This window comes from Leptonotus elevatus, chromosome 19, assembly GCF_054856555.1.
Source record: "Leptonotus elevatus isolate MCC_2025b chromosome 19, RoL_Lele_1.0, whole genome shotgun sequence".
In the NCBI taxonomy this organism is placed as follows: domain Eukaryota; kingdom Metazoa; phylum Chordata; class Actinopteri; order Syngnathiformes; family Syngnathidae; genus Leptonotus; species Leptonotus elevatus.
The window spans coordinates 11,998,965-12,020,229 of NC_141257.1; the positions used below are offsets into that span (position 1 = coordinate 11,998,965).

General features: G+C 37.5%; 1 protein-coding gene across 3 annotated transcripts in view; it reads left to right on the plus strand.

Moving 5' to 3' along the window:
- Positions 1-21,265, plus strand: part of epha10 (EPH receptor A10) — a 197,138-nt gene that overhangs the window by 136,602 nt on the left and 39,271 nt on the right. For all 3 annotated transcript variants that reach the window (XM_086061976.1, XM_086061977.1, XM_086061978.1), the window contains exons 6-8: positions 10,342-10,466; positions 15,778-16,054; positions 17,543-17,651. In XM_086061976.1, the coding sequence (XP_085918102.1) occupies positions 10,342-10,466; positions 15,778-16,054; positions 17,543-17,651 (511 nt within the window). The remainder of the gene's footprint in view (positions 1-10,341; positions 10,467-15,777; positions 16,055-17,542; positions 17,652-21,265) is intronic.

Consider the following 21,265-nt stretch of genomic DNA (forward strand, 5'->3'; position numbering starts at 1 on the left):
ATTTCTATCAGCTCACCTCCGCCTCCGTACCCTCCCTCCCTCCCTCGAATTGTCTGCTGCTGAACTTTTTTATTGTTATTATTTTGAGACTAGAAAAAAAAAGTATATCTTTGCATTGAAGCATGAAGACTGTTGAATGTTGATAGGTCAGGATGTGTCAAAGCAGGCCTCGAAAGCAGCATGCCCTGCAGCAGGACACTCGCAATGATATCATTGGCAACGGCATCATTTTGGAAGCAATACCATGCATGAGGATGCTCATCTCTGGTAAAGGTGTTTTTCATAGCTGTGCAACTGTGAATATTTGGATTTTTTTTTTTTTTTAACGTATAATAATTAGACCCCGCCCAAAGACAGCTGGGAGGGTACGAGGGTGCTACAGCACGAGGGTATTTTGGTTCAGAAAATGATGGTGAAAATACCTGCTCATATGCTTATAAATATTAAATTGCACGTCCCTATCCGATCATCCCGTGTTGCAGGCATTTTCTATACCTCTAAAGATGGTAGATAAACTGTAAAATGGATTGTTTAAAGTTTGAGGTTGAAACATCATTGATTTGAGTTGACCACTCAATTTGCATCAGATAGTACTCAACAGGACACTCGTTATAAAAAATAAAATAAAATAACTAAAAACGTTTCAATTCTTTTTTTTTTCTTCTTCTTCTTTGTGGAGCAGTATTACAAATTGATGACTTTGTTTAAGGAACAATTTTTTAATTTTATTTGATTAAATGTTTTTGCTTATTAATCCCAATATAACAATATAACATTTATTTTTTACATAATCAACAGCTTTGATTTCTTAAATTCAGATTGTGTATAGCAGCAACTGTTTTTTGTTTTGTTTTGTTTTTTGGTCTAGAAACAAAAGCTAAATAGATTTTTAAAAAGATATAATTGACTGTAATTTTGAGAACATTGACTGTACAACCTTGAGAAGACAAAAGCAAAACTCAGGACTGTATTGTAAAAACAAACAACTAACATTAGATTCTGTGACTCGTTTAGTCCGGTTCTGGTTCTGTTTAGCGAGAGTACTGATACTTCTTTCAAAATTGTTCAAAGTTTGATGTTCTCCGTTTTAATATGGAGGACCAAAACTGCCAAAATAAAATAAAAATAAAAATGTATGAATAAAATAAAATAAAATGAAATAAAATAAATAGATAAATATAAAAATATAATTCAAAAATTAAATACAAAAAATATATATGAAAATAAAAACAACAACATATACAGTATATATATATATATATATATATATATATAATACAAACTTAAAAAATGAGATTATTGATGTTTTATTTATTTATTCATAGGGGATTTTGTCTATGTTTCCATTTGTATTTAATTTTTTTATTATTATTTTCACTTTCATTTATTTACTTATTTTGGCATTTTTGGTCCTTCATAGCGGTAGGCATAATCTGTAATCACACCTGTAAGTGATGCTTAAACGGCCGTTGTTTTCACTTTTATTTTTTCATTTATTTATTCATTTATTAATACTTTTTTTGCAGTTTTGGTCCTCCATACTTTAATGGCCATACGGCTATGAAAAGTGGACTCAACCAGCCAAGCTCTTAATTCTGGGGTTAAACACCTTGTTGATTGATTGATTGATTGATATTTAATTCTGTTTTTATTTTTGAATTTATTTTTACTTTTATTTATTTATTTACTTATGCTTTATTTAATTATATATTTATTTATTTATGTTTTATTTATTTATGTTTTTTGTTTTTATTTCCATTTGTATTTATTTTTTGTATTTAATTTTTGAATTACATATATTTTTTCCTTGATTATTTTTCACTTTTAGTTATTGATTTATTTATTTGTTTATTTATTCATGTATTTATTTAATTTTGGCAGTTTTGGTCCTCCATACTTTAATGGCCATACGCCTATGAAAAGTGGACTCAATCAACCAAGTATTTCATTCCAGTGTTAACGCGCTAGCCATGTCAATCTTGGGTTAGTTTAGCAATTAGCATGGCTTCTCTGTCTTTCCTTAGCATCCCTTCATGAGAACGATATTTGATAAGTGTATCTTATTCGCTGCTACGAAAGTGATGACTGAACTTGGAGCAACTATGCGACCTGTTTAGAAAGCAGTAGCCAGCCGCAGCTCGTTTCTAGTTAGCTGGTGTAACGTAAGTAGCGCAAAGCTACTTGAGCCTCAACCTCTGACTGGTGCGTTTACGGCACGTTCGTCCAATTCAGCTAAGTTTAGTGGGATCGTTGATACTATTCAATGTGTTTTGATGAAATGCAAAAATATAGTCTCACAAAATTGCCTATTTTGAGCCTTGTGGTCTGAAACAGTATTCCGCAATGTTGATAAATTCACAAGTTTGTAACCCATTGATCAGCATTTACCAAAGATGAAGTCAGAGCTAATTAGCCAGGGATGTCAATTTCAAACTTGAGTGCAAAATAAACAAACTGCACATCCCAAATGCACACTCAATTAGAATTTTGGACTTTTGAGAAATTCTTGCAGCATATGGTCCACCCAAAAGCTCCAGGGAGTGCCAAATCTAAGAAACTAAATGTTCCCACTTCTCCACTGTCACTCACATAAATTGTTGCACCATCCGTTTAACTAAGGTAGAAGCCGGTGGGGCTGCGCCCCCTGTGGGAATGGCTTTCCTGCTTTTTCAGTTAACCCTGAACATAAAACATCCCTTACAGATAGGCCCGTCTTTATTACCTCATTCTATCTAGACTACCGCTCCCATTTTGTCTCTTCAATATGCATGCAGTGGCTCATTGCGTAGGATCATTGTAGCATGTAAAGTTGCACTTGCAGCATAGGTGGTGGGAAGGGGAACAATGAAACACCCTCCTGACAAGATGGATGCTATCTCAGATGAGAAACAAATTGGCCTACTGAGAATCACTTTAAAAAATTAAGACGCACATACTGTGCGAAATGAGAAGATACTGTACATAAAAATATGACACATACAGTGTTGCCACAAAAAAAGTAACTTAGTTACTTTACTGATTACTTGATTTTAAGAGTAACTAGATTACATGATACTTTAATAGTTACATTCAACAAATAGTGACAACCCATCTTAACATAAGGGCATCTGGTTTTGCCACTTAATTGGAAGTGTGGCATTTCAAGGGATACCTGAAATTATTGAGCCATTTTCAGCAGTAAAAAGTTATTAATCACATCTTAGAAAGAAAAAAAAGGCACTTTTATCAACATTTTTTGCCAGCCAAATTTAAAGAGCGCCTGTTATGTGTGGGGTTTTTTTACATTTAATGTTATGAGGACGTCTTCAAAAAAATGTATCCACTGCACACACTTGTCCTCCTCTTTTTCTAATCAGTTAATTACTTGCATAATTTAAAATGGAAAATGTGTGATTAATCTGCGTTAATAAATGATTAATGCGATAATTTTTTGTGATTGATTAATTAGTTAACGCTTTAACTTTGACAGCACTAAAAATCCCTCAACATTTATGTAGTTGGGGGAGGATTCCTTCCATCCTACATTTATATTGTACATTGGTTGTAAATATAACGACAATTTGGGAACTTCTTACAATTTGAGGATCAGAAACCGGATGCTACTCACTTTAATACTGATCTTACTTGCATGTAGAAGCAAATATATGTTTAAAGTAGGGGTGTCAAAAGTAGTGCATTAATTTAAATTTCCTTTAACGCCACAATTTTTTTTAACGCTATTAATGACCAACCCTTACTTGGAAAGCCTGTACTAGGGGAATTCCAGTCAAAACGAAAAAGACAAGTCCACGTCAAAATGTAGCAGTAATAAATGTAATAAAAATGCATATATTTGTGGAGACTGGGGTCAAGTTGTATTTTACAATTTCAAAAATGTGCTGGATTTCACAAGTTACCTCATATTTAAAGATTAGATATCTCTTAATATGAAAAAAAGCACTGAAGTGTCAACAACGTCTTACAAATGCAGTTATGCCATCTAGTGGCAGAAAAATGACCTCAACAGAAATCAATATCACACAAAAAAAATTACAGTACAGTACATATTTTTAATTTTAATTCAATTTTATGAATTATTAGGAAATTACTGTATCAATGACTAAAAGATGCAGATATATTTCTATTTGTTTAACATTTTTTTCCACTTTTATCTTAACAAGAGTATGAAAATTTTGAGAGAGAGAAAAAACATTTACAACAGATAGGAAATCTGTGATTAATTGTGAGTTAACTATTGAAGTGATGGGATTAATTACAATTTAAAAAATTAATCACCTGACACCCCTAGTTCAAAGTAATTTTCATGGTATTAGGAGAGTAACTATTAAATGAATACTTGACTGGAAATAGCAATGCATTACATTATTTATTGCTTAAAAATGTGCACATTATTGAGTTACTACCAGCATCACTGAATATATAGGTAACGATTAATTGAGAAATCTACTACTTCTACTGTTTGGCCGCTGTTGCCACCGGTTGGTCGAGCAGGTTCAGCATCTGTCTCCTTTGATAATAAAACAGCAACGCCAGTTGTGCAACCGCTGTCTTTGTACGCACGGCTGCAAAAGCCTGAAGCAGCAGCTGCCATTTTGTGCCAAAGTCAATTCATGGCTTTACCTGCCATCGAGTCCCGCGCCGGAGCCGCCACATAACCCCCAGTGTCTGCATAATGAGAGGCCTGTACTGGGGCTGTGCATCACGAAGCAGCTTTGAATTGAAATTCATAAGAGTCTTTCAGGAAACTGGCTTTTCAGTCACACTCCACCAGTACGGAAGGCAAAGTTAAAACCGGCTGCATTCCTGTGCCAACGCGCGCGTGTTGCGAATACAGATTTTTAACTAGGATCCATAATTAAGGGAATGTAAACTTCTTTCATACCTGTTTTAGTTACTGAATTTGCATTTATCCCGTGTCTGCCTGAAAATAGGCATCTCATTTAAAGGCAGCCGCTATGCTTCAAAATCACACCAAAATGTCCTGCTTTGCTACATTGTGCCAAACTTCACCTAATATGCGTCCTCTATTCTCCCCCGCCTCTATCTCATCATTGTTCCCCTTTGAAGTCTGCAAGCCTTGTCTGTATCGATGATTGGGACGTGCACTGCAAAGCTTTCAAAGAAGCCATTTTGTGGAGCTGTATGTCTTTCTGACAATTGCCTATCAGTGTCTCCTCGATGTTGTTGCTGTTCTGTGATGACTTGCAACGCTAAGCTAAGTAAGCTAAGGCCGCCAAATTGCATGTCAAACTCATTCTGTGTCTGTCAGTGTTCATGTGGCAGTGAAAATAAACTTTTCGATGACCCAGTGCTGAATTAAAGTAAATCTAAAACCATTTTGATCTCAGGGAGCTATTTATTAAAATTTTCAGTTAACTTTATAAGAGATGCTACTGAGCCCGAGGAATCTTCTGAACCTTTTGTTTTTGTTCAACATCAAAACTAAGAATTGTGAAAGTGTAAGATTTCAGGATTTGTTTTATTTTGGGGGGAAAAATACTGTATAAAACTATAGAGAGCTATGGTATTTACTTGCTTAAGTTTCCATTCAACTTTTTAAGACGTACTGATAACCTTGGGAGCTCCCTGAACATTTGGTTAGAAATATAAAAGAATGTCAATTTTAGATTAAAAAAAAAGAAAAAACACGTCTACATTTTAAAAAGTCTGAAAATTTGTTCAATAAACATGTTTTAAGACATTACAACAGGCAAGATCGTCATTTGTATTTTTAAAAAATTTGGACGCCAACATTATTTAGGAGAGAATATTTAGTTACATTAATCCATTTATGAAAAAAGGACAGAGTTACCTAACGTCGTTAGTTTAAACGACGTTATTCCCAACAGTGCTTCTGACATCTGGTGTGGGAACGTATTGCTCGAATTTGATTGCCTGATATAAAATTTTTACACATAGAGATTAATTGTGGTGCACATTTTCATTACTAATGTCTACATGTATCTATACTGATACTCCATGTCTTTAAAGAGGCCGTTATGGATTTTACATGGTGCGCACAATTGTTAGTTGAATCCACGATGCTTCAAAAATGCAGACCCTGCACAGTGGATAGAGACCCCTTATTTTCAGGCAGGTGATTGTGGGTGCACATCTATAGCGAAATCATCCAAATGTGTTCTTTGGTGCTGAGATTGAGCTCTAATGTGTTCTGGGATTTGGGGGCAAGCACCACTCTTATGCATAATTCAGCACGAAGCAAGCAAAAAAAGTGCAAACAACAGTCTGCAGTTAAAGGTGAGGTGAGCAGATTTACTCTACGTTTTTGATTTAGTGTATTAAGTTGAGGTTTTCCGCCGTTTGGAGTCTCAGGAGTTTTGTTCGTTTTTGTCCACTTGTTTCGTTATGAAAATCTTTGATTTTCTCAAATTGCAGTCATTCTTACTGTTATTAATTAAAAGCACAGCATTTTAAATATATATATATATATATATATATATAATGTTTTACTGTATTTTGACAGATTTTGCAAGGCCCACAAAATATTGTGTTTTATTTAAATTAAAATATTGAACCTACCAAAGAAAGATTAGAGTTTCATCAGGAAAAAAAAAAAAAGCTTTTTGCAAAATGGCCCTGGTTGATCTCTTATACTCTGCTGCCACCTGCTGGCCGTTTTGTTTTTGTAATAACTACCATTGCTTCAACCGTTCTTTGCATCAAAGCCTTCTGTATGCTCTATCATAAAAATAATCCATAAAATACGTATAAGGACCATGAAAATATTTAAAATAGAACGTCTTTATACTTTTTGGGGAGCAAATGAGTTAATAACGTAAATTTAGACATATGGATTTTGTTTTGTTTTTATCGTGACTGTTATCTTGAATCATATAAAGGGGGAGTATAATAGAGCTTCAGACAATTTTTGTTTGTGGATGTGAAGTATTTGTCTCTAGAGTGAGTGACAGGTCGAACATATTGAAGTGCGGCGGTTGCCATCAACAAAATAGATGAAATGTTGGTTAAAGGTCAGGTGAAAAGATGAGCTGCAAAAAGGACAGCAGCAAGAAAGAAGGGGAGTTCACTTTTAAGGTCGCTGATGGGAGCACCAGAAAGGACAGATGACAAAGAAATTGTGTCCAGGGGAGAGAAAAAAATTGAGAGAACAACAAGAAGTAACTTTACTGTCAAAGAAAAGTCGGAAATAATAATGACTTTGTTTATTAAATGTAATTTATTGGGGGGGGGGGGGGGGGAGAAAACCATACCGCTGCTCCTAATCTCACAAATCTTGCCAAACATAATTCACTTATGTCCACCCCCATTATTATTAGCATCATTTTGAGTGACAGCACAATTTACTACTTCAATAAAAAAAATTATAATTAGCCCTTGAGTGGGTAGTAATACTTGAGTGTTGCCTGTTAAAAACAAAAAACCAGCATTGTGCATCCATTCCATGACCATTACGCATCTGGTGCAAGTTCCCAATAAGCGAAGTGCGCATCTCGGCAGCGCGGTGCATTATGGGTAGGCCGGCTGGTAGCCTGCTACCAACTTGTCATTGAAAACGAATGGAGTCTAACGGGGGAAGCGCTGATTTGGACCATTTCAACCGTTGGAAAGTTTATGTTTTTTTATCGAATCTATTTTAAACATGAATACCATGTCGTTACTGACTGCCCTCGGTCGGGACACAACAGTTAAGCCTATTTAAGTGCAATTTTTTTTTTTTTTTTACTTGATTTTCACGCATGCGCAAACGTAATGCGCACTTCGCTTATTCCAATGTTGTGCCTCTAGCTGATTTGGACGATTTACGTGTGCTACCACGCCCGTGTCAAAAACTGCCAGCGAAAACATGCAAGTAAAAAAATCATGAAAAATTGTGCAAATAGTAAACTTTTTGTCACGCTAGTAACATAACTGCCTAACTCATTTTTGTCTATGAAATTTTTGCAAGATTTGAATTGGACTATGGAGAGTCATTTAATGCAAAATAAAAAATAAAAAATCTGACTTTGGTAAAAAAATAATAAAAAAAGACAATATTGTTTAGTTGGCCTGGGCTGACTCCTATGGCCCCAGATCCCTCAGGGGTGTCCAAATATTTCCTTCAAGGAACAAGAAATCAAATACAAGGGCCACTTTGACATTGTCCGACTTCATTAAACATGTGAAAACCAATCATTGAAATTATTATTTTTAACTTGTTAAAGGTGATAAAGCAAACAGTTTGGGGTGGCCCATAATCCTGTAACCCACTTCAATAGATCCGGCCCTGCCCTGAGCTGATCTCCATTTAAATCATTTGCTCCCAAAAACGTTATAAACACGTTCTATTTTAAATTAAATATTAGAATGCTCCCGAAGACATATTTATACGTTTTTATGTTTTTTTTATGCTACAGCATACCTTTGCCTTTGATGCAGTTTCTGAACTGAAGAGAATGCGTGAAGCAATGGTAGTTATTACAAAAACGGCCAGAAGGTGGCAGCAGGGTATACGAGATCAACCAGGGCCATGTTGCAAAAGGCTCTTTTACCCCCTGTTTTAAACAGATTTGTGAATAATGATGAAACGTATCTATATTCTAATGCTAATTGCTGCTTTCCCGATGAAAGAAGAGACTCTAATCTTTCTTTTGGTAGGTTCCATGTTTTTATAGCAATAGAACACAATATTCTGCGGACCTTGCAAAATCTGTCAAAATCCAGTAAAACAGCTAGGAGCGAAGGGGCTTGCTTCAGTGAAAATGGCTGCGAGTGAATGAGTTAAGAACTAAAGCAAGAGAAATCGTTAATAAGATGACAACTTTGAAATCAGTGTCTACTTGAGATTCTTGATATTCATTGACGTGATATGTTCACAAATCAGACCTTGAAACAGACAGCGGAAAGTGGAGGAAAACATTATTGCTTCTGAAACTGAAATATCTTAAATCACGAGGCATTATGAAGAGAAATGTTGTTCCTATTTGAGCTGTAAATAGTTTATTTGCATAGCTAAACAAGCTCTTTCAGTGGAATTCATTAGTAGTAGTAGTAGATGTCAGGTGTGTCGCACCCATGGGGGATGTGGGTGTCGCAACCACCTACTTTTTCACTACTCGTACCCAAAACGCAATGCATTACTCAATTGGCTGCTGTTGACACTCATCATAATTTATAATATAAAATATTTACATTACATTCTATGTAATGTATTGTCTAGTTTTACTTCTAATGTTTTATTATTTTTTTATGTTGTTTGGACCAGGACGTCAATCTTATATTAGCCTCCCCGTTAATGCTGCAGTCATTTTTGCACATATTCAACATGTAGCCTATTGTATTTGTATCTCAATTTGGAAGAGGCCTAATTCCGATTGGATGATATCAGATTTAACGTGTATTTTTTTTATGTTTTTGCTGCCATGATTTATATCAGAATTGTGTCAAAATGTACTTGGTCAGTCGTCATTTTCAACTGGCAATCATAAATGAATACATGAAAAAGGGACTAATTTGTAGAATTGTTTTTTTAATGCAACTCAAAATGTCATTTAAAAAAATAGATGTATTTATTTATTTTTTAAATCAACCTTAGGCTCAGATAGAAAGTAGAAAATGGAAACATGTGCCGCAGGACTGATTGCCAATTGAAATTGTTAATAATGAATGGTAGACAGATTTTTCAACAATGTAATATTTATGCAGCCAAAGAGATGAGTAATCTGTCTGTATAACTTTCACTTTGCCTCTCACGGATTGAGTCAGAAAAAGTTATTGTGGTTAGAATAATGGAGAGACTTGGAGAGCGAGAAAAAAATGGCTGTTTGAATTTGGGAGAGTCTCCATCCTTTAGTCTCATGTCGATGCCAACTTGTCACTCAATCCATATCTACATTGATCTATTGTCAGTCTCAACGTGCTTCAGTCGCCCAACACACACACACACACACACACACACACACACACACACACACACACACACACACCCACACACACACACACACACACACACACACACACACTGTTACAAGGTCTCTTGAATGACTAATCCATTACTGCTGTCCTGCTCCTTTTTTCTTCCTTCTCCCTAAAGTAGAATATTGGCGGACTCTCCCATCTGTCCTTAAATATAAAACGCTTTTTCTTTCAAATCTGAACTAAAAATACTGTCGGGTTGCTGAATAAATCGATAGCCGTTTTTGAAAGGAGAAAAAAAAGACCTTTGTTACACTGCCATGCTGTAACTGCGGGAGCAAAGGTGTTCCTAATGTCCTTGACAAATATAAAGCTATTGAAAGTGTCGTACCTGTAGAAGACGACCAGAGTTCTCCGATCCAACACTGACTTTCTGTTCTTCTCTCCTCGCACGTTCTATTTGTATAGCTTCATCTCTGATCAGTGAGCTACGAGCTGAGAAGATTGAGGAAAAGAGTATCACCTTGGTGTGGAGGCAACCTTCATCCCCAAATCGAAGCCGGACGGAATATGAAGTCAAATACTACGAGAAGGTAAACCCAGGTTTAAAATGGTCAACAAAACGGAATGTTCAGTAGACCAACTGAGCCCAAAATGTGATGTTGAATATCTTGGAATTTGACCTGAAATGTCATGGACAATTTGGAATCTGAACATGAACACGAAGTTACTTATGTATGGATTGCACCTTTTTGACTTTTTTGACGAATATTAATGATAACATTTAACTAAAGCATTACATTTACAATATTTACAAATACAAGCACTTAAGTAAGAACAAATAAAAATATGCTATTTGTTAGTAGTGAACAAAATATTTGTAGCTAGCATCAGATAAACATGTTTGCTAATGCATCAATAACACTAGCTAGCTAGCATCAGGGGCTAAAGCCAAACTATGGCAGGGTGTTTACTTTCTGGACCTGGATTTGACACCGTTCCGTTCCGTCTTCAATTCCGCTTATCCGGGGTCGGGTCGCGGGGGCAGCAGCTTTAGCAGGGAAGCCCAGACTTCCCTCTCCCCAGCCACTTCAGCCAGCTCCTCTGATGAGATCCCAAGGCGTTCCCAAGCCAGCCGTGAGACGTAGTCTCTCCAGCGTGTCCTGGGCCGTCCCCGGGGCCTCCTGCCGGTAGGACATGCCCGGAACACCTCCCCAGGGAGGCGCCCAGGAGGCATCTGAACCAGATGCCCGAGCCACCTCAACTGGTTCCTCTCAACGTGGAGGAGTAGCGGCTCGACGCTGAGTCCCTCCCGAATGACCGAGCTTCTCACCCTATCTCTAAGGGAGAGCCCGGCTACCCTGCGGAGGAAACTCATTTCGGCTGCTTGTATCAGGGATCTTGTTCTTTCGGTCACGACCCACAGCTCGTGACCATAGGTGAGGGCAGGAACGTAGATCGACCGGTAACTCGAGAGCTTTGCCTTTCGGCTCAGCTCCTTCTTCACCACAACGGACCGATACAGCGTCTGCATCACTGCAGACGCTGCACCGATCCGTCGGTCGATCTCCCGCTCTAACCTACCCTCACTCGTGAACAAGACCCCAAGATACTTGAACTCCTCCACTTGGGGCAGGACCTCATCCCCGACCCGCAGAGGGCACTCCACCCTTTCCCGACTGAGGACCATGGTCTCGGATTTGGAGGTGCTGATCCTCATCCCAACCGCTTCACACTCGGCTGCAAACCGCTCCAGCGAGAGCTGGAGATCACGGCCTGAAGAAGCCAACAGCACCACATCATCTGCAAAAAGCAGAAATGCAATGTTGAGGCCACCAAACCGGACCCCCTCAACACTCCGGCTGCGCCTAGAAAATCTGTCCATAAAAGTTACGAACAGAATCGGTGACAAAGGGCAACCTTGGCGGAGTCCGACCCTCACAGGAAACGAATTCGACTTACTGCCAGCAATGCGGACCAAACTCTGACATCGGTCGTACAGGGACCGAATAGCCCGTGGATTTGCCTTTGATTTGATAATAAAAGGCAGAGGGGATTTGACACCTCTGCCTTTTATTATAAACACAGTCAAATGTTATACATTTATGTCAAATCTTACATTTAGGACTCACAAACATCCACAAATGAATTACATTTGATTGACAGTTTGTACCCATTTTGACACTCAAATCCACAGATTTTCAGTCCGGGCACCATGCTAGCTTCTTAGCGTCAATCATGCTGAGTCATACCTGAGGTACAGAAAATCATCAAGTCTCAACTATAAATCTCAAGCCTTAGCCTTCACATTTCAAGCAAGTCAGAAGTTACTGTGGCAAAAATCAAGTCAGTCCTGTACACACAAAATTTCAAGCAAGTCGAGTCGGCTCGTCAGTTGGGTGATCTACGTCAAAAATTAAGTCAAACAATTTTGCTCAATAAAACAAAGTCAGACAAACTTGAATGATGAAACTTCTTTTAACTGATCATAACACAAAAAAAGTACCGGTACTCTATATTTCACTTATAAAAAATAAACGCCTGAGATTCAAGCTACTCGGATTTTAATATTTACAATACTAAACTTATTTCTGTTTGCATGTACTGTTTACAGCTACCAATGTACAGTATGTAACACAATTACTATGATGATAAATGTATGCATAACCGACATGAAGTTTAGTTCATGTTTGACCAGCTTTAGCTTAGCTAACCTTTGAAGCTAACTACGTCTGTGGGTTTCATAGTAACAAATGAAGTTAGACGTTGTCTCTTTTTTTAGCTTATTGATTTGTGAACCTTGTATGTTGCCATTCTACTTGGTATTTGAAGACTCGAGTCAAGTCATGTGACTCGAGTCCCCCACCTGCGCCTAGTGGTAGCTATCAAAAACACAGATGAGCTAAATGTATGTCTGATGTGAAATTCAGGGGTAATTTAACGATGTTTATGGCCAGATAATCATCAGCAAGATGAAACGTGTATATATTTTTAAAGGTATTTTAATAAGGTCCAGTCATATGGATAACCACTGTACTTTTAAATATCACACTCATTCAACGCGGATACTCACCAGACAGTCTTCACAGTAAATCTGCCATGCTCGTAAACCCACAGCTGTCGGGCTACCACCATGTTCATACGGTGTATTTTCAAGCAACACTACATTTTTGGTTATGTCTGTCATGCTCACATAACCCCTTTCACACCTCATTCTCTTCTGTATATGTGGCCATATGTATAAAAATATGCTTCCTGTATTGACACATGGAAAAGGAGTGGGCCAGCTTAGACGCGCAAAAAGTGAGGAGATCACATAAGGCAGTGAGAAGGTAAGATTGAGATGCCAGAGGTAGAGAACAAGTTAGATAACATATTAGACGGGTAACAGATTAGGTGAAGATGACATGGCTTAGTGTTTCCAAGAGCATGGTGCTGGAGAGAATTGAAGGAAGAAGCTTTGGGAGGGTGGTAGATAAAAGCAAGGGTGCAGGGGATAGATAGAAAATAACTGAGTCAGACAGGGACATTGTTGCAAAGCCATGAAATGAAAAGGCAATACAATTACACAGCAACAAAGAGCCTGTAGAAGTGGTTTTTAAAAATAGTATCGCTTTGGAGGTGTGGTATCATTTTTCTTCTCTTATTAAGGTCTCGCGTCACACTGTGTGCCAACATAACAGCCAAAAATATTGCTAAACATTTGTTCCCACTTATGTTTTAACGTAATAAATACACGCAGCAGTGAGTGGTATCCCCCCTCATATCTAGAGTTTTTAAAGCAATTTTCTTCCTCATATGCTGTCCTATTTCTGGACTAAAAAGTGATATCTAGCATTCTATGCATTTATGTTTACTCACAATTGGCTACACAAACGTCAGTGACAGTTGGAGTCATTATGCCTAAGTACACGTAAAGATAAAATTATGACTACCAATGCAGTGATGGCAAAATAATCGCAGGCAAATGACAAAAAAACAAAACATCACACTAGTGCAATTAAGGTAATGGATGTTTGTATAAGTCATTCTCACAAAGTGAGACACATTAACAACATATACTCTGAGGACACAACATTAGGTGCACCTGCACAATCTAATGAGCGCTACAGTTTATCATCCATCCATCCATTTTCCTAACCGCGTATTCCTCACAAGGGGTGCTGGAGCCTATCCCAGCCGGCTTTGGGCAGTAGGCGTGGTACACCCTGAACTGGTTGCCAGCCAATCGCAGGGCACACAGAGACGAACAACCATCCACATTCTCAATCACACCTTTGGACAATTTAGAGGTGTTCAATTAACCTGGCATGCATGTCTTTGGAATGTGGGAGGAGACTGGAGTACCCGGAGAATACCCACACAGGCATGGGGAAAACATGCAAACTCCACCCAGGAAGGCCGAAGCCCAGACTCGATACAGTTTATCATTGTGGTTAATACTATATAGGTGACGGTATCACAAACACTTATCAGGATTAGGCAGATTAGCGCTCTTTGCCATGGCAAACGTGCGTGTTCAAACGTTTTGTGTACGTAACAGTACTTAAGAGATCAACATGAGAGAAAAAATGCTCAATCTTGACAGATATATCTGCAAATATGTTGTTCTTTGTCAGAGGGTTTAAGAGTTGAGAAACATAAATTTGAATCTTCAACATTTTGGGGTGACAAAACACTTGTTGTATGTACTTGTACAAGAAAGTATATATTTTTAGCATGGGTCTTCTACTAGAGGTCTGGGAACTTAAGGCTTCTGCGCAGGATATGAGCTCTTTCCAATATTACACTCTTTTTATGTTCTTTTTTCTGGATGTTGCTATCATTCGGGATTGCTACATGTATCACGAGATGAGCTGTCTTCTGATGTTTATCCACCACCACTATGCCAGGCTGGTCGCCTATCAGGAATTTGCCATCCTGGATCTGGAAGTCCCACAGGATCTTGGCCTGGTTGTTCTCAATCGTCTTTGGTGGTTTTTGCCATCTTGATTCTAGTCCATATTTGGTACAAATGTTCCAGTTCATTATTTCTGCTACCTGGTTTTGCTAATCCATGTATTAGTATTAGTCTTCCCTGTGATATAGACCCTACCACTACTGATCTTGTGTTTAGGGCCTTTTCTTGTGTTGCCGAGATTAGTGCTGCTTCAATACAGCCTTTTCCAGGTACAAGTATGTTTTCTCCATGTCAGACACTTCTTCCATTTGTCCATGGTACTGCACATGCAGTACAGGGGCTTGTCTTTCAATCACAGTCCATCTGGCTCCTTCTCCTTACTGGACTTCTGTTGCCTGAGGCATTCACTAAATCAGGTCGTCGTGTGATTAGGTGTAGCTGTTGATGGCGTGACTCTTATTTGTTCAGGTGACTATTGAGGGTCTGCCTCACCCTCTTTAGGCATTTGGCAGTGGCTGCCCTTCGATGTATTTGCAGGGGCTTGTGTTTCAATCACAGTCCATCTGGCTCCTTCTCCTTGCTGGGCTTCTGTTGCCTGAGGCATTACTGAGCAGGTCGTTGTGTAATTAGGTGTAGATGTTGATGGCGTGGCTCTTATTCGTTCGGCTGACTATTGAGGATCTGCGTCACCTTCTTTAAGCATTTGGCCGTGGCTGCCCTTTGACCTATTTACCTGTGGAATTCCAAGGTAGTTGAATTGGGCAATTGAAATAAATTATTGTCCGCAACATTTTATTTAATTAAGATGCATCTACTATGTTATATAGGTGTGCCCGGTTTAATCTAACAGATCCATGCACACATTTGTGTCTGGAAACATTTTTGGGGTCATAATGGGGCACATGCAACTTTTTCAAAGTCTGAGAATGAAGCTTTGCGATGAACGTGTCACACGCCGATCCAATCTATTTTTGTTTCTCTAATTGCATGTTCTGTCTCCACAGGAGCAAAAGGATCAAAGTTATTCTACTGTGAAGACATCCGCCACACGGATCAGTGTCAACAACCTCAAAGCCGGCACCACCTATGTCTTCCTGATTCGCCCCTTCACTCCAACAGCGCCCTCCTCATCGCTGTCCTCCTCCCCTCTGTCGTCCTCTACCTCCTCATCATCCTCCTCTGCTTATCCCTCCTCCTCTTCTTCTTCCTCGTCGTCATCAACTTCTCCCATTGACTACGGCGCCTACAGCGCTCCCCTGGAACTGCAGACACTAGGAGAGTGTGAGTAGCCTTTTAACTCCTCGGCCTTGTCCTGTTCTCTTTCTCCACGCTCATACCTCTCAGCCGAGCACTTCCAGGCAGTGACTTAAGATGCGGGGGGTTATGCGGGCACACAGCCAGCCTAAACAATGAGCCGTGTTGCTAGAGTTAGAGAGAGTCAGCATTGTGACAGTGTTTGCGATAATGTGTGAAGATTCTACATTTTATCGGTGAGCTGTGAAACAGTTTGTCTTTGATAACACCTCAGAGTGTAGTTTTTACTCTGTGTGTGTGCTTTATGCCTCTAACTTCTAATGGGAATAACCATTTTTATATTCAGCTATGGGATTTTTAGTGCTGTGCAGCTTCACATTATACGCAGGGGCAAATTTACCTAAAAGCTGCTGCGCGCAGCCAGCATCTCCTACGTGCGGTCAAAAGACCAAATCTGGCATGGCTCATTTGTTCTTTTATTTTTGGCCAAACAGAATATTACACAAAAAGCAGTTGACCTTTTTGTGTTTCGCAAGAGAGGTCTTAGTTTCACAGTAACTTTATGGATGATGCCTATTCTTGCTGCGGGCGAGCTGAGAAGTGTCAAACAAGTGATGACCTCAGAAAGTTTTCAAGGCAACCAGAGTCTAACATCCTTGTAGCTACACAAGAAATGTAGCCAACAAAATCTCAAAATATAAACACTACTTGTTTACTGGATTTAAGGCATGTGTGTGTGTGTTAATGTTTAGATTGTCTGCATGGTGTTGAAGTACAACACACTCAGAGATGTTTTTAACACGGTGTTTTCATTAAAATGACCATTAGCCCGTCTCGGTAAGCAACATTTTGGAATTGCTAATGAGACCATTTGTGATTTTAATCAGATAAATGAAAGCATAAGAAAAAAATCTGTTTTCAAAATGTTCCCACCATTTTTGACCATGTGCCGCCATTTAATTTTTTTTTTTAAATTGTGAAATTTCAATTAAGTTTTTTAGGGGTGTCAAAATGTGTGTGTTAATTTTGAGTTAATTTAAAGTTCCTTTAATGGCACTATTTTTTTAACGCGCAATTAATGAATTTCACAAGTTCCTTCATGTATCAACGTCTTACAAATGCAATTATGCCATCTAGTGGCAGATAAATGACCAACACAAATCAATGTCACTCTCGTTTTTTACAGTAGGCTACAGTACATCTTTGTAAGTTTAATTACATTTTATGAATTATTATAAAATTGCTGTGTCAATTACTAAAAGATGCAGCCATATTTCCTTTAATTTTAATTTTTTTCTACTTTTATGTTAACTAGAGTATGAAACTTAGGGGGGAAATTATTGTATATGTTGCTGTACATTTAGAACAGATATCAAATTTGCGATTAATCGTGAGTTAACTATTGAAGTCATGCGAATAATTATGATTTAAAAAACACTGTTAAAAAAAAGTTTTTTAATTATAATTTTTTTATTTTCAATTTTCATCAGCTATCTATTTCAATTGCTTTTGCAGTGGCGCTGGCATCCAGTGAACAGAGTCCCGTGGTGATCATCGCTGTCGTGTCAGTGGCGGCGCTCGTCATGCTGCTGTCGATGGGAGTCGGACTGCACATCTGGAGGAGGTAAAGCGCTTTAAAGAGACGCACGCGCACACATACACGCAATTATTAATTCTCGATACGCAGCACATCCTTATGTTCTATTCTTCGGAAATGTCACACAAACCTGCGTTTGACATCGACAAACAATGGCCCATCGGCTCAGTGTGTGTGTAATCCAGATTACGCTAATCCAAAAATAAAAGGATTGCTTCTATTGAAGCATCTGCAAATAGCACATTGAAAATTGTGCAATGGAGTTTAGATCCAGAAAATTTGCAGGAATACAAGTAGGTATAGGAAAGTTACAGCACTCACAGAAATATTTAAAACAAATTTAAGATTATTTTTTTACATGACAAATTCCCATTTATTATTATTTTTTTTGATTTTTTAAACACAAACCTACCAAATAAACCTTATATGATACATATTCATTAGTCTAATAAAGCCTATTGGATAATGGATAATTGGAAATGGATAATCCTCAGGTTTATATATTTAGTATTAATAAAGTATAATTGCTCATTCTATGTATTTGAAATACATAAAGTGTTTTGTTTGAATTGCATAATATAATCAAATTTATTACCAAAGACTGGTTGATTGACTGTCTTACTTTATATTTTTGTTGCTTAATATGTTGTTACGTTTTGTTTCTTGTTTGCTTCAACTGCTTTTTTTCTTATTATTTTATTGCTGTTTACAAGCTTGGCAATTTTTATTTTCATTATTTGTAATTATTATTAATGCATGTTTGAAGTAAAAAAAAAAAAAATAATAATAATAATCAGGTTAGCATATTGTCGCTGCTATTTGAAAAACACTTATATCCATTGTATTTATTTATTTTAAAATGTTTATGTTTTGAGGATGAAACTGAATGCAGACATCCCAAAAATGTAAAAACTAAAGAAAAGTAATTATACTATATTAATACTAAATACATTACCCTGAGGATTATGCATTTCAAATAGATAGGCTTTATTAAGACGAATGAATATGTAACATATACAGTTTATTTGGTAGGTTTGTGTTAAAAAAAAAATATATATTTTTAAATAAAAAGTAAATGGGTAAGAAAATTACATAAATCTTCAAAGTTAGGCTTAAATATTTCTGTGAGTGAGAGGAACCATAAGAGTGACGGAAAGAGTTTGCCATCATTTCCAAGCTGCTAGTTTGATTAGATTTAGTGTTTAATTTACAATACTGTACATCCATTTTACAAATACTCAATTTATTCATCTTCCTTGCCATCAGTATGGACATACTGTTATCCCTTTCTAACAGTCATAACATGCAATGCAGTTCTACTAAAGAAGAGTTTATTTTCATTAAATCAAATCTGACTTTTGATGATATGGTTTAATTAATAGCTCTTTGACAGTGTCAATCAAAAGCGGTATTATCTTTGACAGTATATTTGATAGACCTTTTCCATTAGATTGTGCCCATGTAACTGATGGTGGACAGTGAGAGTAGGCAGCTGTCAGATATTACCATAAAAAAAATAATACATATATATATATTGATAGCAGTAGAGCAATTGGAGACAAATGTGAAGGCACGATGATGGGGTCAACTGGGTGTTGAAATGGGCTGTGGTCAGTCGCAACACCCAGCAAACTGTTGCCGTCGATCTTTCTCACTCTCTGTCTCTCACACGCACACAAAGGAATTCATGGCATGGGCATGACAGACGTGTTCAAAACCCATGCAAAGCATCACGTGAATGCTTGAGCACCAATGTAGAAACAGACAAAATAGATGGCAATCTGCCGCACACAGGTGGTTGCTGAATATTCACTGCACACATCACGCTTTATTGAGTAATAATGCTTATCTTTCACCATTCCTTTTTCCTCATCACTGCATTGCATTGAAAAGGGGTTCTCCATTGTTCATCACCGCAGCACCATTATCTTGCTCCTTGTGTTTTGTGTGAAGACAAGGATGCGGAATGGCTTGATGCCTCAATTATCAGGCTCTTGTGTTTGCAAAGACAGCCAGCTTCAAGACACGGCTGGAGGGTCTCTGATGTACCGATCTGCCTGCTGACTGGCAAACATGCAAATGAGTCGCGACGCTCACACAAAGGCGCTCGGACACAAGGCGGGCGATAGTGATGATAATGTCGCATCGCAAAGCTACGTTACAGGCAAAACCTGCCTAATCTATAATCCTTAGAATTGTAGTTTGTATAATGAAAAAGGTTTATGGGTTACTGTGTTACACATTCCTGTGGAAGCGTGGGACTGCCAATGTGGAGAAAATGTTTTTGACTGGCAAATACATTTAAACGTATTTGCAAGTTTGAACAAATTTGCAAGAAAATTCATATTTGCAAAGTATTTGTATGTTTGAACATAATTGCAAATACGATCGAACATACTTACAAGTACGTATTTTGCACATAATGTTTTAGCAAATACGTTTGAAAGAGAGCCGCCAAATGATAATTTTTTTTAATCAGATTAATCACATTTTAGAATTTTGATTAATCATGATTCATCACTTAAATAAAAAAGGCTTTTTATCAACATTATTTACCCGCCAAAATTGAAGAGCACCTGTCAAGTGTTACATTTTTGCGACATTTAATGTTAAGAGTATGTATTCCACATTTTTTGATCCACTTTTTCTAATCAGTTCATTAATTGCGTGATTTAAAATGAAAAAGTTTGACATGAACAAATATTCTGAATGTCATGCGCAAACTTTTATTAAATGCTTTATTTGAATGCATGTCGTTGTGTTTATTACTCAAACACAACCTGTGAATGTAACCATCCGCTGTCAAGCTAAAGGATCATCTGCAGTCAAAATTAATAGTGATTAACTCTAGAGATTAAATTCATAAAAGCGTTTTTTTTTTTTTTTAATTAACTCCGTTAACTCACTGTGCAGCCAAACTTGGAGGAGTCACTGGCGGGAAGATGAATAAACATGGTTTACTTGCTTGATGCTTGTTGGAGAACTCTGAAGTCATTTGTGCACTTTGCAGAGCCGAATTCAAATAGCATATTATTTGTACGCCTTTGGTGTATCATCTCAGAGCAAAAGTCCCTGCTCAAGTTACCTCCACGGGCCTTGCAAACCAGTGCTGCTGGTAAGTGAGAAGGTTCTAAACCTGCAAGCGGGAAGTTTTAAGAATGGTTTCTATGAGTAGAACATAAGATGCCTGTAAAGCGGAGTCTGTTTGATCGTTTTGTTCAACAGTTGTATTTTACAGAAGAACTATTGTATTCAAAGACCAAAGAAAGCTATTAGAACATTCTTTGGACCTAAATATGCTTTCTATTTGAGGATTTTACATGAATATTTTAATTAAGTAAATATCTGTTACAAGCTTTGAAGAAACTAGACTAAGTGCAATTTCTGCTGAAATTATGTAGGAATGCTGAAAGCTGAATGCTGAATGCTAATAGCTGAATGCTTATGAAGTAAAATGAAAGATAGATTATGTGAAAATTACAAAGTATTAATTGTAGTTGAAAGATAAATGAATAAAAAGAACCCTTGAACCCAGAAGGTGTGAATTTTTGAAGCAAGTTGAAATTTATATGGAAAAAGTGTTATCTGAAAGTACCCTCCATTCATTTAGATGGAAAAGTGGAACTATGATTGTCAGTATA